We start from the raw sequence: 23464 nt of genomic DNA, 5'->3' as shown, positions 1-23464 counted from the left end.
AATTGCCTCCAGCTCGAATTGGAGATAAAAATGATCAAAACTGACATTTACCCATTAAACTTTTCACAATCAATTGAAAGCTAAAAGCTATATAATTTCGAATATGCTTCATTTTGCGTAACATGCTAATTTTTTAGAGTGCATTGTCATGAGGAAGATAGTATGCAACATTATCAAGAAAATATGAAAACCCACCTCAAAAGGAGCTAAGCCAGTCTGTTCATCCAGGTTAAAGATTGAAAAAAACCCCCATCATCAACCTTAATAAAGCCAACAACCCCAACATGTAATTGTAATAATTCGACCTCAAACGAAACCGGTTGGCTATGGAATTGTTCTTTATCAGCCATATTCGGTAAGAGCAGAGGCCAAGGAGAACCAAATGAGAAATGGAGATCACTAGAGAGTCAATTGCACATGGTGTGTATGAGCCAAAAGCACTATCTACTGCTTTGGTCCATACCCCAGTTGCTACAGGCTGACAATACCAAATTAACGGCTCAAAAGCCATATTTGGTCCTATTTCAAAAATCTTTGCTTGTGAGGCCACATTACACACTCATATTCTCTTTTGCTAGACATATCTATAGGGTGTTTGACAGAGTTTTGTGCTAACTCAATTCCCTGAAACAATAGCAAACCATACTCATATTTCAAATGGGAAAGAATGGATACAAGACAACTATTTAAGTCCAATTCCATCGATATAACTTGGTAAACATGAAAGAAAAGTAACCTATCTCAATTTTGCGAACAGTAATCTAACTTTTATCAAGGAACAGAAAACAGAGAAAAAGTGAAAGAAAATCCAACATTCCTCCGTTTGGTTGCTGACTAGAAGACACAGGACAAGAAAAGAATACAGAAACTTGATTCACATCTTCTCATATGTTTATGGAATAGTAGAGTTGAATCCTCTTATAGATAGTATACATAAAAGAAAAATGCTAAATGTATTGCAAATTTTACAATATAGAGCTTAATTACAAAAAAGCAATTTAAATTTTAAAAAAAAAAATTTATTAGACAAATTTTCATATTATATCGTTTATGTGGCACCAATTAAAGTCTTGTCACTAGGTACATGGTTCAAATTGGGCAGGTTGAGGAATTTTCGACCAAACTGTCATTGATGGGTTGGAAACATTCCAAATTGTCACCAACCCAGCAACTTCCAAAACCAATGGTTTGATTGAAAATTTGAATGGTTTTGACCTGGCGAATTGGGCAGGTTAGCTTTAGTTGTGTTGTATACTAAACTTTAAAAATTATTTTACCATTTATCATTATGTATATTAATATTTGTAAATCATAGTGTTAAAAAAGGGAAAAAAATAGAATTTTTTTATAAAAAAATAAAAATAAAAATAAATAAAAACTAAAACTAAAATTTGATATAGGATAAATTTACTAATGGAAGATGTATATATATATGCAAGTTGGTTCGGGTCTTAGTGGTTTCTAAAAGGCTCAACCCGCCCGCCACCCGCCTAACCCATCACTCTAACAGTTAAACTCACCCAACCCGTTTGGTAATCAATATCATATCTTTGTGGGTCGATGCAGTGTGGAGTGGATTGGACAGATTGAACGAGTGATGCAAAGGCCGATATCACATCAATTTGTAAATTTTTTTGTAGTAACTCAAAACAAAAACAAAATTGACATGGAGGACTGGAATTTTGGAATGATTTCTGATTTTTTATAAATATTTCACTAAAGGAGCCTCTTCTAGGAAAATGAAACAAATAGAAACTCACGAAAAGTGTACTTTAGTCAATCATTTATTACCTTTGCATGAAAAACTTAGAAGTTATATTCAAATATTATTGGATTGATAATGAAACATTGCAACAGCTAACAACATCCGTATAACCAAAAGTTTACAATAATAACAAGACCTTAATCCCAAAAGCTGGGGTTGGATATGGATCGTCAACACATTAATTGGGATCGGCCCCATATTATTCTACATAAATGATTATAAGATATAGCTGTCTATACTCCATATTATTGATTCCTCCTCTCAATCAACAAGACATTGTTAAGTATCAAGTTGTTGTCATTGTTCCAACATCTCAACATGGTCCCAATCTAAAGATCTGCCCTCAAAATCATATTCTAATTGTTGATGCTGGTCGTGAGCTAACCTGCTCATCACAGCAAGACCTGCAACAAAAAGCTAATATTAGAGAAAAGCATATGGGAACATATTTATTCTTCAACTATCAAAGTTTTCAATCAATTAAGAATTCCAATAAAAATGTCTTCTAGAGTAAAAAAACAAAAGGAAACTAAGTTTTAATAATATATTCTCCATTTTTGGGAAAATTCAATTCATCAAGATCATAGAGGGTTCCCAAAATAATGGAGAGGAAAAAAAAAAAGATTATCTAAACTTAAGAGCTAAAATATGTTTCAACTATTGTGAATACAAAGGCACACAGACTTAATTAATATATCTTACCAAAACAGTTACATTAACAATTGAGTTTGAGTTCATATGGTTAAGCATTGATTGAACTTGCAGATAAGCAAATATAACAAGACATAAATGCTGAGAATATAATAATTTCTGGTTAAGTAATGAAGAAAAAAAAAACAAATGAGCCATTACTAGAAGCACCATATACAAATTCTGAAACATGAAAAGCTTCCATGGGAGTAAGCATATATTCACATTAAAGCCCGCAGATGGAACTTGTGTATGCTGAGATATTAAAACTGACCTTCAATGATTTTGTAGAGAGAAGACCACCATCTATCTGTGGAAACCTGGTATTGATTTAGTGTCTCATCTATAACTTGGTCATGCTTCCCCTCCAAAACTCCCTGCAGTGTTATAACTGCATCCTTTGTTTTCTTGAGTATATTGTTGTTGTCTTCAATGTGTAACCTCTGAAGGTCATCTTGGGAAGAAGTGAGGCTAACAGCTAGGGCAAACTGGGCAGCAGCAGCCCAGCGAGACAAAGGCAGCCTTCTACTTTGGCCATCTAGCTGCTTGGTTTCTTCTTGACTGGACTGGTTTTCTTTACCTCCGAATACTAAGCTACGTAAATACTGAGCATTTGTAGGCCCTGTACTTTGTATCATCCTAGAGAATGCACTTCCTTCATTTGATAGAAGTTCCTCTGGAGTATCATATTCTAAAACCTGAAATCAATGGTACAAAGTCTTAACTGAGACCAAAAACAAATGAAAGATCAATATTTACATCAGCATGAAATTTGCCAGCTGATTGTTGTGTTTGGCTGCTCAATCTTGTTTTATGGATCCTACAAGTTGCAGGGTTAATATTCTACAAACCCAAATATTCCTATCAAGTAGGAACACTTTGCAAGAATAGCCTTAATGAGGGCATACCTGACCAGCATCAAGTACAAGAATTCGATCAGAGTCAATGATTGTATTTAGCCTGTGAGCAATAATGAGCATTGTGCAGGATTTAAATTCTTCACGAATAGTTTTCTGGATAAGTGCATCAGTCCTAACATCAACAGCTGCAGTTGCTTCATCAAGAACAAGAATTTTTGATCTTCGCAACAATGCTCTAGCAAGACTTAACAGCTGCCTCTGTCCAACACTGAAATTTTCTCCTCCCTCTGAGACCTTGACACAACTCAAGTGAAAGTACTTTCTGGTTAGCATTGGTAATACTTCTTTTATTTCAACGTACTATAGTTGAAGCAAAATGGTAACTTAAAAAAGACCTCTTTCCTCCAACTAAATTTCTCACCGTATGCATTTTCTTTATATCTTTTCAAAATGAAATTGGAGTCAAGGACGACTAAACAAAAATTTAACTAGACAATTCAAGAACCACTTTTCTTTATCGATTTTATTTCTTTCAAATATTTTTATATGATGCATGTGTAAAAATGGTTTCTGATATGAATTTATTATTCTTTTCTTATCATATAGAAAGGTAAAAAAAGACAAAGTCAGTGAATGATTGGAATCTTTACTGTAATGAGGTAGCTTATTAAACTCAGGATTTCCACTGGTCATTTGCCTATAGTTTTTATCCCCAAACTTAAAGCATGTGTAAAAGACACCAATCTATCTTCTTCAAAATTCTGCAATTCATCCAGCCTACAAAGACCACAGTCTGACCTTGATTTCTCACCCTAAGTACCCTAGAATCCCTAGAATAGAAACGTAGCACAATGCACCTATTATTAGCCTCCAAATCCACAGCCAGATCTGTTACAATTTATGAACTACTGTTAACAGCCATGAACCAGATCTGCTTTCATCCTTTCCTTGTCTTTTTTTGAACTACCTTATGACTCCATAAATAAACCTCATTCCAACCTATTTTTCCAGCCTTTTCTACTACAAACCCTTGCCTACACAATCCTAATTTCCCACAAATAACTGCTGCCAGGGAAAATTCCAGCAACCAAAAATTCTAATGTCATACAATTTAGCCCTACCATTGTTTGTTCTATATTACAAACCGTTGGTACTGACAGGTAACATATCGAGGGATTTACAAGAAGTTTACAAGCACAATAACTTGGAGTGCAATCAATGACCCACATTTAGGATGTATCCTAGTACAGAACAAATCCATTTTTAGGTTCTAAACCCTAGAAACCTTGATCATTAAAATTAAGTAAGGATAGTTGGATACCTCAGCATCCAGACCGAAACAATTCTTCCTGATGACATCCTTTAGATTTGCCCTTTCTAAGGCCTCCCAAAGGTCAGCATCATTGTGCTCACTGAAAGGATCAATATTGAAACGGACAGTTCCTAGAAAAAATAAGATAACCATTATAATGATGTATTTCAAATTTGGAAGTTTTTTGACCACATATTTTTTAAAATCAGACGCATTAAATTTCATATAAACAAAAGTTTGTTTCCTAATTCAGCCAACTTGTGTAAACAGTTTGGCTGTTTGCAACATGCATATGCTGAATACAGTTGGAGCACTACTAAGTACAAAAAATCAAAACATAACAACCCAAGAACAAGAGAAAGAAGCATATGCATAGAACTATATGCATCTAGACATACAAATGCAAATGCACCAACACATGGGAAAGACACACTCACTCACTTCATATGTCATTAAGAGGAAAGCAATCAAATATGCACCATATGATAACCATTCAGTTAGCACATAAATGTTTCTGAAACATATACCACATACATTTGTATGGTCATAAATAATAAAAATAATAATTACAGAAATAGGAAATATAATCATTTCAAACCATTTAAAAAGCAATATAAGGCTGCCTAAGTATGCATACCTGAGAAAAGAACTGGAGATTGTGGTATGATACTAAGAACTTTCCGCAAATCTGTTAGTCCTAACTTACCAATATCACAATCATCAATCAATATTCGTCCTCTTTCCATTTCTACTATCCGAAATAATGCATTAAGCATGCTAGACTTCCCTGCACCAGTTCTTCCAACTATCCCTAGCTTCTCACTTGGAGGAACTGTAAAGGACAATCCATGCAAGACAGGAGGAAGTTCAGGCCTGTAACGCATGACAACATCCTCAAACACAATTGTTCCAGATAAAGGCCAGCCAGGTGGGGGACGGTTGCTTTCAATGATAGCTGGAGCCTCAGAAGGCAAATCTACATATGTGCCAACACGCTCAACAGAATTTAAACAATTTTCAGCCCTACTTGCTTGCCTCAGAACGCCACTTAATAGACTTGTTATATTTAAAGAATAACTGAGAAGTAGACCCATTTTAGATGCAAAAGCTACCCGGTTTTCCTCTCTTGCATTCTGCAAGACAGCAAAAGTTGCTGTCAACCAAATCATGACGCCTCCTAATGTTTCCAACCTTATGGTGAGCCAACGATTTGAACTAATATTCACGAGAGTGAATCTGATATTATTGTCCATAGACTTCCCATTAATGTTGGCCATCCGATCATATGCCTTATATGCACGAATGGACGACAAACCATTTAATGCTTCTCCAAATTGTGCATAAACAGGAGATCTGGTAATGGAATCCAAGCGTTTCACTTCACGGGATGTGCTCTGTAATAAAACATATACGATAAAAATAAATGAAGTGGAATAGGAATATGGTGAGGTGAGGTGAGGTGAGGTGAGTTGTGGTGAGGTGAAATTATTAGAAACATAGAATATATATATATATATATATTGCTTGCTAACAGTTAAATATTAATGTACTAGTATGAAGACAAGTTTTGTACCCAGGCTTGCACTTTCATGCCAATAAAGCTCTTCTTCCAAGGCTAGGTGCTATCACATTTTTTTCCTCCAATTTATTTGTCAGAAACAATTTCACAGGATAAAGGGAAACAAATTTACTCAACCTAGGTGGTAATGTAAATAGATGGTTTCTTTCCTTCTTCTGGTACATGCTTCCAACAGGGTAGATTGGGTTTACATAGTCCTCGTTGTATGGATAATTTAATTTAGGAAACCCTTAACATGCACTAAAATGAGAAAATGAATATTTCCATGACAATACCCTAAGTGGCTGATGCCTAGTGATAGAATCTCTCAGCATTAATTCTCAGAAAATCAGAATCTCACGTCCAAACAATGTCAAACATGTGAAAGAGCAAAAGACAAAATCAAAATGGTATACTGAACCTACCTGATAATATAGATAGGCTGCATAAAACAAGATCAGAAGCGGCATTATGGACCATAGCGATATTGTGCTTACAGTGCCAATCAGAACAAAAGTTGAAATAAGCTGCCACACTTGGCCCAGAAACATATTTATAAAATTGGCTACATTGCGATCTATATCACCTAGATCCTTTGCAAACCTATTGATTATCCTTCCAGTTGGATTAGTGTTGAAGAATATCATTGGAGCTCTTAGAATCGAATGTAGCATGGCATCATGCAATCTTTTGGCACCACGAAGACTTGAAATGATCAGCCAATAGGAGTTTGCAAGTGTCACAGCAACCTGAATCAGTAAAGGATGAATAAGCCTTTATAATATATACCAATCACAGATGTATTAATATTTTTCTTCTGGTTCATATTATACTTTTTAAGATATTCTAAAATATAGAACAAAGAGAAAAGGGAAAAGATAATGTAGTTCTTTCTTCCTCCTAAACAGCTAATATGTTTTCTGCCACTGTATTGGGTTTAGTCATATTTCATACTGGTATTTCTTTTACCTATCAAGACTAGTATATTTTCATTGAAAGAACTTCAGATACTTGGAGTAGTTGAAAAACTGACAGTAGGATCAAGATGGGCAAAAGGATAATTTACTTGCCCAAAAAAAAAAAAAAAAAAAACATTTTCCAATTATTTAGAAACTGCAGACACACCTGGCCAAATGAAAGAAGGGCATAAATAAGAATGTAGTAGCCAGGCCTGTAACTCTCAGAAGTACTTTGATCTGTCCAAAAACTTAACCATGTGCTACTTAAAATTCGAAGAACTTCCGTTAATAGATAGCACAGAAAGAGTATCATAACAACGCAAATGCCTCCTAGTGCAGTTTTGTACCTGAAGATAGGACCAAGGCAAACATATCACATAAAATGACAGCCAAAAGAGGAAAAAAAGTCATAAAGTGACAGATTAGTTTATATAAACAGTCACTCTGGGAAAAGAGACTCGTGATGATTGGTTAGTGGCTGTAATCAGGAAAAGTACATCCATGGCCCTTTTAGGTAACCCAGAAAAGAGATTGGTCTAATAATGGCAGAATGGTTCATATTATGCATCCTATCACAACCCAACTCAATAACTTATACCATAGCAACTTGGGTTTGGCCACATGAATTGTTTTCCGACATTCTTCTCTATTTGGAGCTGCATAACTGAAAATTTCTAGTTCATGCTTTCTAGCTACTGCTGATCCAGAAAAAGAAAAGGCACTAATTTTTTTTTTAAGTTGGCTACCTCATTAACTTGTTTAAATATATTTGTTTTCATACAAGAATCGACCATACGTCCTAGGAAATGAGTTCAATGTGAGATACCATTTTCTGCGACGGACTTAAAAAAAGTAACACGTATCGACCATACATCTGCTACACATTGCATAATAGAAGTAACACGTATTTTTATTCTGCAAAAGGCAGATAAAAATTTCTCCTCTCCTACTTCTCGCCATCCTATTCATTTTGTTTCTTTTCTTTTTTATGACTCTTTTATGTATACATATGTACATACATCTATGTATCAATATGTATACATAAATATATACATACGCACGTATGTGCACACATAATTCTTTGCCGCCTTCATTACTGGACCCATATGCCCCACTTGTAATCCAGGTATCCGTCACTAAACTATGTAATAATTTTAAAATTTTCTGGTGTATGTCTAGCATGTATTGAACATGGTGGAGCTTTTTTTGTGTCTACACTGATATTACTATTCTGAAAAATATTTCCAATTGGATTAAAGAGACATGGTTTCTGAATAATGTTCTAGGACTGATATATACGGGTAAATACCAAAGGTTGTATGTAACATTATAACAAAAATTAACCAGAGCATAGAATTGTTTTATCAATTACTTGGATTATTATTTCTAAGAAAATTCAGGATCAGCATTACAGATTTGGGTTTACTCCAAGAAACATGAAATGTTTTTGTTTACAGTCATGTAGTATCCACCTTGTGTTCAATACTGACATAGCTTTTTCCATAAGTGTAAGTTCTACATTGAACGAAATGTAATATTTAAAACATTGAGTCACATCCAAGGTCCAAATTAGACTAGAAATGGCTTCACTGCCATATCTGGATTATATTAGGGTGCTCTAGAGTTCATAATTTAGAAAATGTAAGGTGCAGAAAAAGGGATTTATATATTAGTTTTGTGCTAAGTTTTGTTTGTTGTTGTAGCAGAAAGACCCGACAAAAAAATTGATGATCTTCCATAATTTTGGAAATTATCAAAGTATTAAAACTATACTACCTCATCAAAACGTTCCAGCTAACAACACCTGTTTCTCGTTCTTCTTGCTTGATAAGCACAGATTTCCCTCCTTTCCCTTTCTTTTTAATGCTTGCATCTTTTGGAAAATCCTTTTCTAGCCCATTGACAGTTGGTTTAGTGCTTTTCTGATCATAGGTTTTGTTGTCTTCCTTTTCATCCTCTTGTTCTTCCATTTTACCAGCATTTTCCATTAGTTTCTGGAATAAAACACCATTTTTTGATAGCTCCTCAAAGGTTCCATCCTCTTTGATCATGCCTTCAGAGACCAGGATAATCCTATCCACTTGAGGCAGAAAATGTAGCTGGTTTGTGACAAGAACCCGGGTTTTCCCTCGCAACTCTTCCTTTAAGCAGCTATTAAAAACCTGGAAACAACTATGGCTTGAAATAATACAATATGGCTTCAAGAGCATATCACTTTTAAAGATTTTGGTGGAAAAGATATTAATTTTCAAAATTTAAAAGAATAAGAAAAAAAAAAAATAAGACTGCATAAGAAACAAAAAAGTAGAGAAGCAGATTGAGAAGCTCTTCAGTTCTCTGCTTAGCCTTTCAAATGTATACTGATTTGGGTGTTGACTCCTAGGCTTTATCCTTCTTCTCATCTTTCTTTTTACTCTAAATAACTCTTAAATGTTGATTCCTAGGTTTTCTTCTTTTTCTTTTTTTTTTTCTTTTCTCTGTTTGTTTCATCGATAATGTTTTCTAGAAAATGAGTTATTTTTCAAAAAATATTTTCTATAAAACAATCTCATTTTCTTATGTTTGGTAGCAACCTTAAATGAGTTGAAAAACAATTTCCTAACTTTTCTTATTTATTTTGCTGTGAGATAGAGTAGCTTTAAAAAAAAATTAGTAGAAAACAATCTCTAAAAATAAGTCATAATTTTTTTGTTGACCAAAAATAGTTTTTCACTGATTCATTTTTTTTCTGATGCTATGAACACTGAAAATCATGAAAAACTATTTTACACAAGGTTTTCTATCGAAACAAATGGAGTATATTGTTTCTCGCAAATCCCTTGGAGAATTTGGTGTTGCATCAGATTTTTTTTTTTGCACTTAAGAAACAGGGAAATTGGATTGACTTCAAGTATTTCAGAACTTTATTACTTTCAAAATTAATGGTGTATCTTTATCGCAAGGAATTATAATTATGGCAATATACTAAGTAGGAATACAAGTAAATTTAAGGTGATCTTATACCACTTAACAAAATATACTACCTGTCGAGCAACATGAGCATCAAGAGCACTTAAAGGGTCATCAAATATATATACGTCGGAATCGGAATATACAGCCCTAGCCATGGAAACTCTCTGCTTTTGCCCACCACTAATATTCACCCCCCTTTCACCAATCTCTGTGAGATCATGGCCCTAAGAGAAAATATAACAGAAAGATATAATTTCATTAATAGGACTTTCTTTTTTTACACTTTTTGGGTTTATTAATAAGAAGTAAATGTAAAGATATGACTTTTTAAATTCACTTAACTGGAAGTAAGTCGAGATCATGCTGCATTGCAGTTACATCAATAGCTTTCCAGTATCGTGTGGGTTCAAATTTTGAGCCAAATAATATATTTTCACGTACCTGAAAGAATGAATTTGAAAGTCAAGAGGGTGCATGGTAGTAAGAGATAACTGCGAGTAAAACACAAGGAGAATTTCAAAGCAGTAAGTAGATAGGACATGTACTATCAATAAGAATATAAGCAAGCTGCAACTCACTGTGGCATTGAAAATCCATGAAACTTGAGGTACATAGGCGACAGTTCCTCTGATAATAACACTTGAATCTCCCAAAGGTGGCAGCTCCCCTAGCATTGCCGATATTAGTGATGTCTTTCCTTCTCCGGTGGCACCAACAACTGCAACTAAACTGCCAACTGGTATGTCCAAATTGATATTTGATAATGTGGCATTATCTGCCTATAGGATAGGAATGTTAAGAATGTTAATACAAATAGGAAAGAAGCACATTTGAGAGTCAACAAAGTCTAACATTATCACAAAAATGAGAAGAAGTAATGGCAATTGGCAAGGGGTAATTTGGTCTTGGTGTGGAGATCACACCTTACGGAGACTCAAATTGAGTAGTCAGTATAATCTATACGGACAACACTTAACACACAAAGCAAAAGCCTATGAGCTTGGGCCAAATTATGTTATATTAACCACTCGCTCCTCATTATTATTTAATATGAGACTTCACTCACACGTGTATGGCCAACCATCTCCCCCTCACATGTGAGTCATTACCTCTCTATGGGCCACGAACAATTTCTACTAGCTCCCCCTTATCTATGGTCAGCCAAATGTATTCTTTTCTACCATCCTATTCTATCCAAACTTATACTTTCTATTACCTCTCTAATTGACATGTCATTTATTATTATTTGTACTAATTTTATTTTAGGTCTTCTTCTACCTTCGTTCGTTCCCTCACCTTAAATGAACTCACTACTTTTCACTGGTGCATTAATGCTCTCATCTACACAAGACCACACACCATTTCAAGTGACTCTTCCTCATCTTTTCATCAATATGTGCCATTCCTATCTTTAATTGAATTTCCTCATTTCAAAGCCTATCTTTCCTTGTGTTTTACTTATCCAGCTTAACATTATCATTTCAGCTACATTAATTTTATGAACATGTTGCTTCTTAACAGCCCAACATTTAATACCATAGAGCATAGCAAATTTCATAGCATTCTTAAAAAAATTTCCCCTTAACTATAGGTATTCTATAATCACATAATACTCTTGATGCACTTCTCAATTTCATCCACCCTACTATTATCTTATGATTCACTTCCTTTTCTAGCCATGCATCATGTTTACCTCTCGTTTGACATGATTTTCCATATCGAGTACTGAAACCCTAGTAGAAATGTGGTCCAAAGGAATGAACATATTTTTATATAAACCATAAAAAGAAAATCTGACATGATTACTAGAAGTACAAGGCGTTTCACTTAAAAAATAAATACTACTAAAAGTTGACCTTTGAATCCCATGAAAAGTACCCATCCTTGATAGAAATAGCTGGAAGCCCAGGTTCAAGAGGTGGATTTGGTTGCAGAACTCTCTCCTCAGCTAATAATAATTCCTCCAAGCGTTGTAATGACACTTTAGCATTTACAACCTGTCAAACTAGAATAGCATGAGTAATTCAAAGAATAACTGCTGGTCTATTGTAAAAATACAATTTTTGCTTATAACTTTGTATCAAGGCAAAGGTCAAAATGCACAATGAAACAGTAAAGGCTAGCATAACCAATGAATTTGCAGAACTATATCAATGGGATTTAATCCCAAAAGGCAGACTATATAATTGAAACATAGAATTTTACACAATATGCTATATTAGTTGTCTCATAGGATGCATGTTACTTACAAAAGGTATAGATGCAATAGACAGACCTGACTTAATAAGTTGGGAAGCATGTTCAGAGGAAATCGCAGCACTGAAAACAAAGAAAGTGATGTAAATGCCCGTGCTGGGGTCAAATTCCCACCAAGCAAAGTGAACAAACCAAAAGAGGTCACTGTTACGACAACTGGGATGCTGTTCAGTATAAAGCTATTAAACTGCAAAAAGGGCATTTAGCTGGTCAGAAGAACATAAAAGCTAAGAATGAAGACATACAGAACACAAAATGCAAGCTCATTTATACAGAATATGAGATGTCATGTTGTATCCAGTGCAATTTACTGTTAGAACTATGTTTAAATGATTAAATTCACAATTTCCTAATAACTTAAGCTATTGGGAAAATTAGTAATTTAACACGGTATCAAAGCAAAAGATTCTAAGTTCGATCCTTGTTTTTACTGTACCTCCCATTTAAAATGTTAAAAATCCCAAGTGTTGGGCCCCAGTTTTTAAGGGGGAGTTTAGACCCCGCACGTGAAGAGGACTGTTAGAACTATGATTAAATACACAATTTCTTAATAGTTTAAGCTTTTGAGACAATCGATAATTTAATATTTACAATTCAACATATAAAGGAATTGATGCATATGCTGTTGTTGGTCTCAAATTGCCTCATCGTTGGTTTTAAATTGATCATAGATCATGAATTTAGTCATTATAAGTCAACTATGGGTAGCATTTATTGTACCAATCAGGATCACTATGTAAATGTTACATTTGAGAGAAACAAATCATGTTAACATATGCATCATAATTTTTTCTCAACAACAATAAAGTTCCGGTGCTCCAAAATAATATATCTTCCCAGTACTTTATATATCTGCATATGCAATCTATCAGGTAGCCCTAAGTACAAAAGCCTTGAAAAACAACAATTTGTAAGCATTTAACCATAACAACCAATTTCACTGCACTCTAATCTCACTCTGACATTGGCTGAGGGGTGCAATATTTTTGCTGATCATCATGCTACTGTGGAAAGCATAGTCAGTAGCCAGACAAAATAATCAATTTTCTCTACAGCAATCATACTTGCAGTATGCAGTCAGCCAAATTTGGTTTCTGTGTAACTCAAGCAGTAGTGCTAAATACACTACATGTCAACAGTGATGATGAGGAATTTAAAAAAGCAAATAGTAACATCATCATGCTTTCGACATGCTTGAACTAGATAGGAACAAGAAGAAATTTTCCAAGATTATGTTTTGAGCCATACAGCTGATAGTAATTGTGCTTTGCGGAACCATGACAGCTCATCATTCCTTATGCTTTGAACTTTAGATAGGAAGCTTGTCTCCCAAGCATAACATCTGAAACACATTTCAGCATATTATCAAAACAAACAGTGTCATGAACGGAACAACATAAAATTTTCTTAAATTAAACATACTTCACAGTGTCCATGGCAGCCAAAATTTCATTCATGAGGCCAACTCTCTTGTCAGTCCACTGCAGTGCTTCCTTGGTCAGTTTCCGCATTTTGCTAAGCACAACAGTCTGTTCTCACAAGTTAATCACGAAACATGAGCTTTCATCAGAGACATTGTATGGAATAAGGAAAACTCATACTAATTACAGTTCAGGTAGAAATTAACAAACTCAAGTTCCATTGTCTATATAAATCATAATAATTTTTGCAAAATTGTTAAATTACTAATTTTTTCAAAAGCTTAAGTTTTTAGGCAGAATCGGTAATTTAACATGGTATCAGAGTAAGAGGTTCTAATTTTAATCTCAATCTCCTCCACTCTACCTTCCTTTTAAAATCCCACATGTTGGGTCTCACCTATTAAAAAGATAGTTTCAGCCCACACGTAAGAGGGAGGTGTTAGAATTGTGTGGTTAAATGATTAGATTTACCATATCCCAATAGCTTAAACTTTTGGAAGAATCAATAATTTAAAATTTTAAAACAATAATGTAAGACTTTATAAGCAGTTAATATGAAAACAGTTTGTAACCAATCAAACTTAGCATAAACTAAAACCCCTCTCAAAGTAGGGCCCCTGAGTAACTATCAATCCAAATACAGGCCGCACATGTTGCATGGCAGAAGAAATTACCATGTTAGGCAGTGGGCCAATAATGTGTATCAAGCTTAGTACAAATTTAGAGTAATTCATTGTGAAGTTATAAGAATTTCTAAATTTTTATAAAGAACATATAAATAGAAAAATCAATTAGTATCACAAATCTAAGCGAGAAATATAATCTACAAATATAAGGTTTAAAAGTACTAAATCATCGTTGTTTTCAAACCCAGAATGTTTTTGCAGTACGCTAGAAAACTAGATGTGACATTACAGATAGAAAATTAAATTGTATTATATGATTAATGCAGCAAGCACTAAAGGTGTAGGTGCCATTATGAAACCAGTCCTTGACAGATCAAGAGTTAGTCAGAGAATAATTAGATAAAATTAATGTCTACTGTCAAAGAAATAAAAGAGTCCAAGAGACAGTCAATGTCCTAAGACATCTTATTTGTTGTTGTTGGTAAAAATCATATAAAACTGTTCTAATTCTGTGTTATTTCTGAGTAGCTAAAAACTGGACTTAAAATTTCAGAGCTGTTCTTCAGTCTGCCTAAGGATCTCAAAGGGCTTTTGTTGAAGATTAAGTCTGGTTCATTTTCTTTTCTCGGAGGCTGAGGACTGGTTCCTTTTTGAGTGTCTATTTAGTGCCAATCTATGAACCTCTTTTCATTGTTCTCTCAATTTTTCTACCAACACATTAACTTTCTTTTGTCACTAGTGTTGAGTTCGTTGGGTTTTCTGATAAAAACATCACATTAATAGCTTTAGGATTAGGGATGTATCAGTGGCACCAAATAGTTCAGTAAATTTGAGCTAGGGTCAGATTATGGAATTTGAAATTATAAATAAAGAATATTTGCACAAAATTACTACTAGGAAAACAAACAAGCAAAAAAAAAAGATCATCACAAAATTGGAAAAATAGTAAAGATCCAAGCAATCAACCCATTTTATCAAAATAGGATAGAAAATAAGGTCTTCTGACCTGTGTGGGGACCATGAGAACTAGCAATAATGATCCCAGAAGTGAAGCTACACCTAGTTGCTGGTAAAGAAGTACCATAGCTATGACAATACGAAATGGAGCTGACCATAATCCATGAAGTTGTTGACATATTTGCTGAACAATATAAGGAACATATTAATTCAGTCATGCCCCTTCCCCAAAATAATTATAATATGGTCAAATTTTTTCCAGCATGCATATTCACTGAGTTAGAGGATACCTGAAGTGCATTAGCATCAGTCGTCACCATATTGGTTATCTTTCCAGAGGAAAAATTCTTGCGACCCTCATGTGTTAGTCTTAAAGACTTGCGAAAGATTGCAGCCACCTATAATTAGAAATAGTCACTTCTTGAACTGAAACTTGAGTTGCATGGCTAGACCCAACCAAAGAGGCAATTAAGGCTGAAAGTGTACAGAAACAAAAGCACCATATACAATAAGATTTCTAACACAGAAAAAACTTTACCAAAGTTGACCTCAGCCGAAAACCAACACGCATTACATTCTGAAAATACTGAGATTCACATAGCACGCCAAGTGACTGAAATAAATAAACAATTAGTCAATCTTCTTTTAATCTAAATATAGACCAATCACAAAACAATGCTCCTAAGTCAACTACTAGTATATTTTCTCAGAGGTAAGCAAAAGTTCTTTCTACTTCCATTTGACAAAAAAAAAGAAAATTAAATGCAGTTGTCTTCTCACCAAGCCATAATTTGATGACTGCAAGTATAAAAATCAATGAATAATAGACACTTCATTCAATGAGTAATAAAATTTTTAACCAACCAGAAAGCAACATGCTTCACTATAATTATTGAAGTAAATCTACCATATAAAAAAAAAAGAACCATGCTTAATTATTATACATTGTCAATGAAGTACAACCATGCTATTGATTTACAAGAAAATTTTCCACATGGAAAGATTTCACAGAAAATCCCCGCAACACCCCTACCTCCAGAAATCCTCGTAATATGTTGAAGATGAATCATAAATGCAACTTAAAGAAACAATCCCAAAATGTAATCCAACAATGTCCATTACGTATTCAAGGTACACTTCTTCACATAAACATATCTTTAACCTGCAAGTTACACACTCTCCCAGTGGGTTATGAACCCACAACCTCACCCTTCACCTTACTCTTACAACTGGAGGTGCCATTTGAGCTAGACCTCATCCACTACCCTTCATGTAATGCATTTAAAATCATTGTCATGAGTGCCTTTCACTTAAATATATGTCTCCCCTTCTGACTAATGTTGCTGATCAGCTATAATTTTCCACAAAAAACCTAGTCACAAGAGCAACTTTTCAAATATCAATATTGATAGCATGAGTAGAATTCATACCACCCCAGCGAAAATTGAGAAGGCATAGATGTAACCAATCCAAGCTGGATCCCCTCGTTGCATGGACTGCAGGCAGTAACAAGAAAGTTATGAACTTTTATGGTCCAAAACCTCAGAGCAAGGTTCATCTTTTAGCTGAACCGTAACAGAACTGAGAATGCAGAATAATCTCAAACTAAGGTAGTTTTATTCATGTCCAATCTTTCTCATCATCACAGAAAATAATGTCAAGAATGAATCGATCTTAGCAACCAAAAATGGTCTATACTTCAACTTGATAATTCTTTGGATATAAGGATTTTGCAGGGTGCAAGTGTTATGGGCTAATAGACATTTTTTTTATGTTTCTGAAACCAAAACTTTTCATTTCCTTCCTTTGCATGGTCTGCATTGTTTTATTTTATTTTTCATAATTCAATAGTTGGGGGAAGGGGGATTTGAACCCAGGAGGTGCCAATTGAGCTACAAGGCTCTTGACATCCGCATTATTTATAGACCATCTTTCTAACAACCATTTCAAAATTACACACTTGACTTAAATTTCTTGGGAAATGAAGCTCCTAATTTTTATTCCCCTTTAGAAATTGTTAGAACTATGTGATTAAATGATTATATTTACCATATTCCAATAGTTTAAGCTTTTGGGACAATTGATATTTTAACATGGTATTAAAGTTAATATTCAACATGGTATCAAAACAAGAAGTCCTAAGTTTGATCCTTGTCTCCTCCACTCACCTCCCATTTAAAATTCTACATGTTGGGCCTCACCTATTAAAATGATTAAATTTACCATATCCCAATAGTTTAAGCTTTTGGGAATGATAATTTAACAGAAACGATGACCATTCTTGCATCCAACTTCTATATTATTTACTAGATCATAAAAATTTCCATATTCATTATGAAACTAAGGCTCATAAACTGAGGTTGTAAGCTTGTCCAATCATAAGACCTATGAGGTCTTAAATTTGATCTAGTAAACATGGATCAGTGTTCAGTGCTTCAGATTTCAACAAACACAGCCTTTTTATATGAGAATTAATTAAATTTACATAGAAGACAAACACCCTTTTTAGGTGGTAAATAATTTGAAATAACATCATTTATCAATTAAGTTGCAAGAAAGTAACAGACCTGTAAGAGTTGGTTCAATAGAACTGGCCCTACAAATTGAGAAAGATCATTGCCAATCTACAAAATGTTCAATGAAAAATTAATTAGCTCCCAAAATGTCGTCAAATACAGAATTATGTTTCACTTTTAATACTGTTCACATTAACTTCTTGTTGCATTCGTGCCAGATCTCCATGTATCAAGATCAATGCATGAGAATTTATTGAAATTATTTTATTTAGTGAAATTCTATTAGATATACTAAATTTAAGATCCAATATCCGTTCATGAGTAAACTTTAGAACAGATGCCTATGCATAAGCATCTATAGAGAAGTCCTCGTTTAGTGATATCTATTTTACATCTGTCAATGCACACCAATATCCATTCAATTATTTCAGTTTATGAATTATATATCACACATAATTATTTAACAGATTAAGGCATTATTCAAATTAGTTGTGACCTTCAAATGTTGAAAGATAAAAGATGATTTTTTGCAACAAAGCAGTAGACAATTTCAAGAGATATTGTATGCAGATAATGAATGAATTGGTGAGCAACAATGCCATCCTGAACAATCCTTGACAAAATGGAAAAGGAAAGGGGGAGAGGGGGACAAAGGGAATGAGATCATTACCTTGAAGAAGCCACCCCGCCAAAACCTACATAAAACATTTAAAATCCAATCACATATCAGAAAGCTTAGAGTGTCATCAAAATCTAGAAAGAAAAAAAAAAAATATATATATATATATATATGTGTGTGTGTGTGTGTGTCATACCTTCCACCAAGGCTATTATTCAATGCTCTTAAAAGCCACGGTTTTGACTTTTGAGATTCTTCAATCCAACATCTCTGGAACCTGCAAATTCAACACTGTCAAACATGTTTCACAATGGTTATGAATTTGTTAAGAGGCACATGAAATAATGGCAACATGATGCTAACTTTCTACTAAGTGTCTCGGTCCGATCCCATGTGTCCAACTTCCAGATATCTTTTTCAGTGATAGGTTTTCTGTAACCCTGCTGCATGAGTGGAGTGATCCATCCAAAATATATTCCTAAAGAAAATTAACCAAAGGTAAGCAAGTCAAGGTAATTGGAGGTCCGATCTTCCATCATGGTAAAAGTGATGAAAGTATGAAGAAAACCCTTTCTTCCATCCTAAGACATCTCTATCCCCTCCTACCCCCCCCCCCCTCTCTCCAAAAATAAGAACCAATAAATTTAGAAGAACCTGGAAAATGCTTATATTGCCTGTTTCACAACATTATTTTCATTTACCAAGAAAACACGAGAAGCGACTAGATAGGTGTAAAGACACAACAACTAGGATCATAAATGGGTTCGCTCCTTTTTCCTCTGTTCTGATGCATCAAATAGAACACCTAGAGATTAAAGTCCTGCACCGACACAACTACCAAGTGCATACCACTTTTTAGTCTATTATGTGTATTGCTTTAATTGCTCCCTCCTCAACAAAAAGCTAATAACTCGAGAAGTGAAGAACTAGTAGGATATCCTATAACTCCTGGCATTAAGGACCGTTTAGTTTTAGGAAGTACTCACTGGAAAATATATTGACATGCCTCTCAGGACAAATTTGCTCTTCTCCAGGAATAGCTTCATATTCGCAGTTGTCAAGAGGCTCAGCATGCATCATGTTGTAACCCGGATAAGGATCCAGATTAGGAACATAAACAACAACAAGAATTCCAAACAGCACCTGTATCAGAACAATAGATACAAGTAAGAAATGTATTGACATGCTTTGGAATTATAAAGAAAAGCCAAGATTCAAAATATCTACTGAAGGTAATTGTTTTGTACCATGGTAAAATGTAAAGTAACTGTCAATGACAAAGATAGGATCTCTTAATCCAAATGTTGGCCCAGTTTGCATTAGTTCTCAAGAAGTTGTTGTGATGGCCTACTAAGTATAAAGTTGGAACTAGTCCAGGTCTACAGGCCTGTCAGAATTGTTAGTATTGGTGTGTATGTGAGCTCCCACTTTGTTATTGCTTCAACTTTTGAGATAGCTGGTTTCTAACATTAAACCAAATCTAGATTGTCATTGAGGCCCTTGGTTCAAGTCTTTGTGACCCCCGTCCCATTAAGTTCTTCTATTAATTAACACATGCAAGGCTCACTGTTTGTTTTGTTATTGGGCAGCCCTGATGGAGAGGGGGATGGTGTATATGTGAGCCTGATAAACATTGTTGATCTTAGCTTGTGAGACAAATAATTTCTGATAAAGAAGGCTTAAGAGTGGGTTCAGATATGCAAGGGCCAATTTCCTAATATCTTATGCCTTTCGGGATACAGTTAATCAGAATTTTAAAGACAAGGTTCAGAAATGCAGGCCAGCTTGCCTTAAGGACCCAGACTAGAACTTCAAATCTTATTAGCACTATCCTATAGATGTAAAAAGATGCCAAAATCCACGTGTCCAATGCCTTCCTTCAGGAACCAGAAAGACTACCTAAATGGCCACACTAATATTTTTCTCACAAATTCATTTTAAAAAGTGGAGCATAGCAAGGAATGATACAACTTTGATGCACTTGTTACGAATTCATGCTTACACTTTCCATTATAAATCTATAATATCATCATCCATTTTATGCTCATATTTAGATTAAGATATATAGTTGCTTCCTTTATATTTCTTTAGTCCCAGGCCCATGTCCCTGAAGCCTTCCAAGCATTGATAAGTGACTATTAACTGCTTGACACAGAGCCTAAGATCTGTACAAAGCTTCGACAGCCAATTCTTAGCCTTCATCCACAGACCATTTATAATTACGACAGGGTAAACAGCACATATGAAAACTAACATAAGAAGAGGTTATAGACCTACAAACATTAGAGGCGGTAAAAGAGAAGGAACAAACCTGGCAGCAAACTGTACTTAAGTACAAATACAGTGTAGATCTGCATGATTAAAATATAATTGTAAGTATGCATTGGCATCCAGCATGAATAAAAGTTATCCCACTCCAGAAAACAGTGCCACCAATAAGACATGTATCCTATATGCAATAGTCATAATGATTACTTAAGTGGAACCCGCTAGCATTCTTGTTGGGGTGCAAACTGAAAATTGTTATTTTTGTAGTAATGATAGGTGATAAAGCCATAAAGGTGCAAAATTAAAATCATAATGTTTGTGTGTGTGTGTTTATATTTAATTAGCTCTTAAAAATAACTTTATGTTATTTAAAGTTTCTAGCGAATTAACATTGACCACTGAAATTAACAAGAGGAAGTAGCCAAATTGATGGTCAGGGGCTAAACATGATATTCAACTATAATTGTTACTAATGTTTTTTTTTTTTAATTCTTGTCCCTTTAAGTAAATATTTCAAGGGTATATATGCATGAATATTGTTCCAGATCTTTGATTTACAATGAGAAATCCCAGATTATCCCTGCTTTGTTAGTACAAATCCTGACTCTTACATTTTTTGATTTATTCTGGACAACTTTAACACAATAACCATCCATTAAGCATTACTTCTCTTACTCTAAAATCAATCTTGGATTTTCCATATATAACAGATTATTCACAGCTGATTTCAAATAATTCCTCAAAATCAAATTGTCAAGAGGGTCACGTACATGCAACTTTCTCAAGACACTTGAGAAACCTCCCCCACCCCCCCCCCCCCCCAAAAAAAAAAAAAAAAAAAGAAAGAAAAGGGAACTAGCATTTCTTTAATAAACCAGAGGCCACTCCGAATTTTCTATGTGAGGATTGCACTTAATGAATGAAAGAAAAACCAACCTACTGTAGTAACTGCTCACTGAAAGAATAAGATTGAGCAGCACAGCATCCCCTACCAAAACATAGATGACTGCAAACCGTACAAACCACCGAAATTGCCGAATGTAAATTTTAGTTTCCAGGCCAATCATTATCAGCATGGAGCACCAAGCAGCGGCCTCAATGATCAAAGAAATTTTCTACAAGAGAAAAAAAAAAAAAAAAAAATCATTTTGCAAATTCAAGTCGACTTAACATGTTACTATCATAATATTACAATTGCCTCCAGCCGGAATTAGAGATAAAAATTATCAAATTAACATTGTACAGGTTAAACATTTCACAATGAATTGAAGCTAAAAGATATCAAATTTCAAATACGTTTAATTTTGCATAACATGCCAAGATTTGAAAATGCCATGTTATGAGGAAGATAATATGCAACATTATTAAGACAATATGAAAACTCACCTCAAAAGGAGCAAAACCAGTCTGTCCATCCAGGTTAAAGATTGAAAACCCCATCATCAACCTTAATAAAGGTCCAGCAGTGCAATAACCAGCCAACAATCCCAACATGTAATTGTAATAATTTGACCTCAAACGATACCAAATGGCTTTGGAATTGTTCTTTATCAGCCATATCCGATAAGAGCACAGGCCAAGGAGAACCAAGTGAGAAATGGAGATCACTAGAGAGTCAATTGCACAAGGTGTGTATGAGCCAAAAGCACTATCTACTGCTTTGGTCCATACCCCATTTGCCACAGGCTGACAATACCAAATTAACGGCTCAAAAGCCATATTCAGTCCCTATTTCACAAATCTTCAATTGCAAGGCCACATTACAAACCCATATTTTCTTTTGCTAGAAACAACTATAGGGTGTTCGATAGAGTTTTGTGCTAACTCAATTCCCTGCAACAATAGAAAACCATACTCATATTCAAACCGGAAAGAAATAATACAACACCAAATATTTTAAGTTTGAACCCATCAATACATGAAAGAAAAGAAACCCATCTCTATTCTGCAAATGCTAATTTAAATTCTATCAAGGAACAGACAACAGAGAAAAAAAGAAAGAAAATCCAATCATCTTCCATTTTTTGCTGACAAGAAGACAGAGGACAAGAAATGAATCCAATCATCTCCGGGAGTAACTAAGAATTACTCTTATGCAATGTAGTTCCAGTTTTTACATAAACCAGTACTGAAAAGAAAAAACAAGAACAAGAAAGCCATAACTGACAATGAGAGCATTACCTCCAAAGATTGAGTTATTGTCACTTCACTACGCAAGAGATTCTATAAGCGACTTTATGGCATGCATAATTGATTATATAGGATTTTATTAAAAATAACAAAATCCCTCAAACTATATTATTAGTTAGGTAAGGTTTGAAACATATTTGGTTTATAGCAATTCGACTTTTCTAGAGTCGATTTTGCCCTTTGAAAATCCACTAGGAAATTGAGTGTTAGAAACTCGATTTCCAAAATCAAGTTTTAGAAACTCGATTTCCTAGTGGATTTTCAAAGGGCGAAATCGATTCCAAAAAAGTCGAATTGCTATAAACCAATATGTTTCAAATCTTGCCTAACTAATAACATAGTTTGAAATTTATAGTTATTTTTTTAAAAACCCGATTATATATAATCTTAGTTTGAACTTGAAAGTGAGTTAAACCTCGTCAGTAGCGAACACTGTAATTAAAGAAATGTTAAACCTCGTCAAAAAAATAAATAAAAAATCTTATTTCATGCTAGCTATTGCATACTTGATATAC

At 34.4% G+C, this 23464-nt stretch overlaps 1 protein-coding gene across 4 annotated transcripts; it reads right to left on the bottom strand.

Moving 5' to 3' along the window:
- Positions 1-1813: 1813 nt before the first annotated feature.
- On the bottom strand, positions 1814-23024 carry LOC111990740 (ABC transporter C family member 12). 4 transcript variants are annotated; one of them, XM_065777792.1, is made up of 28 exons: positions 22941-23023; positions 22146-22592; positions 21696-21874; positions 20803-20842; positions 19478-19634; positions 18855-18969; positions 18688-18768; positions 18543-18567; positions 17924-17980; positions 16787-16852; positions 15895-15969; positions 15647-15754; positions 15406-15540; positions 13775-13881; positions 13601-13694; positions 12372-12539; positions 11953-12093; positions 10675-10875; positions 10439-10537; positions 10168-10320; positions 8921-9306; positions 7311-7491; positions 6611-6934; positions 5265-6021; positions 4637-4758; positions 3364-3609; positions 2730-3153; positions 1814-2169 (listed from the first exon to the last, which is right to left on the bottom strand). In XM_065777792.1, the coding sequence occupies exons 2-28, from the start codon at positions 22476-22478 to the stop codon at positions 2063-2065; spliced, it is 4881 nt and encodes a 1626-aa protein (XP_065633864.1). In that variant the 5' UTR covers positions 22479-22592; positions 22941-23023; the 3' UTR covers positions 1814-2062. The 4 variants fall into 4 exon arrangements, with proteins under 4 accessions (XP_065633864.1, XP_065633866.1, XP_065633865.1 ...); XM_065777794.1 differs by lacking the exon at positions 22941-23023 and adding an exon at positions 22678-22696; XM_065777793.1 differs by lacking the exon at positions 22941-23023 and having other exon boundaries at positions 22146-22671.
- Positions 23025-23464: the final 440 nt, after the last annotated feature.

Source organism: Quercus suber, unplaced genomic scaffold, assembly GCF_002906115.3.
Source record: "Quercus suber isolate HL8 unplaced genomic scaffold, Cork oak 2.0 scaffold_164, whole genome shotgun sequence".
NCBI lineage: Eukaryota > Viridiplantae > Streptophyta > Magnoliopsida > Fagales > Fagaceae > Quercus > Quercus suber.
Note: the sequence above shows the minus strand (reverse complement) of the source record. Positions and strands in the feature narration are given on the sequence as shown.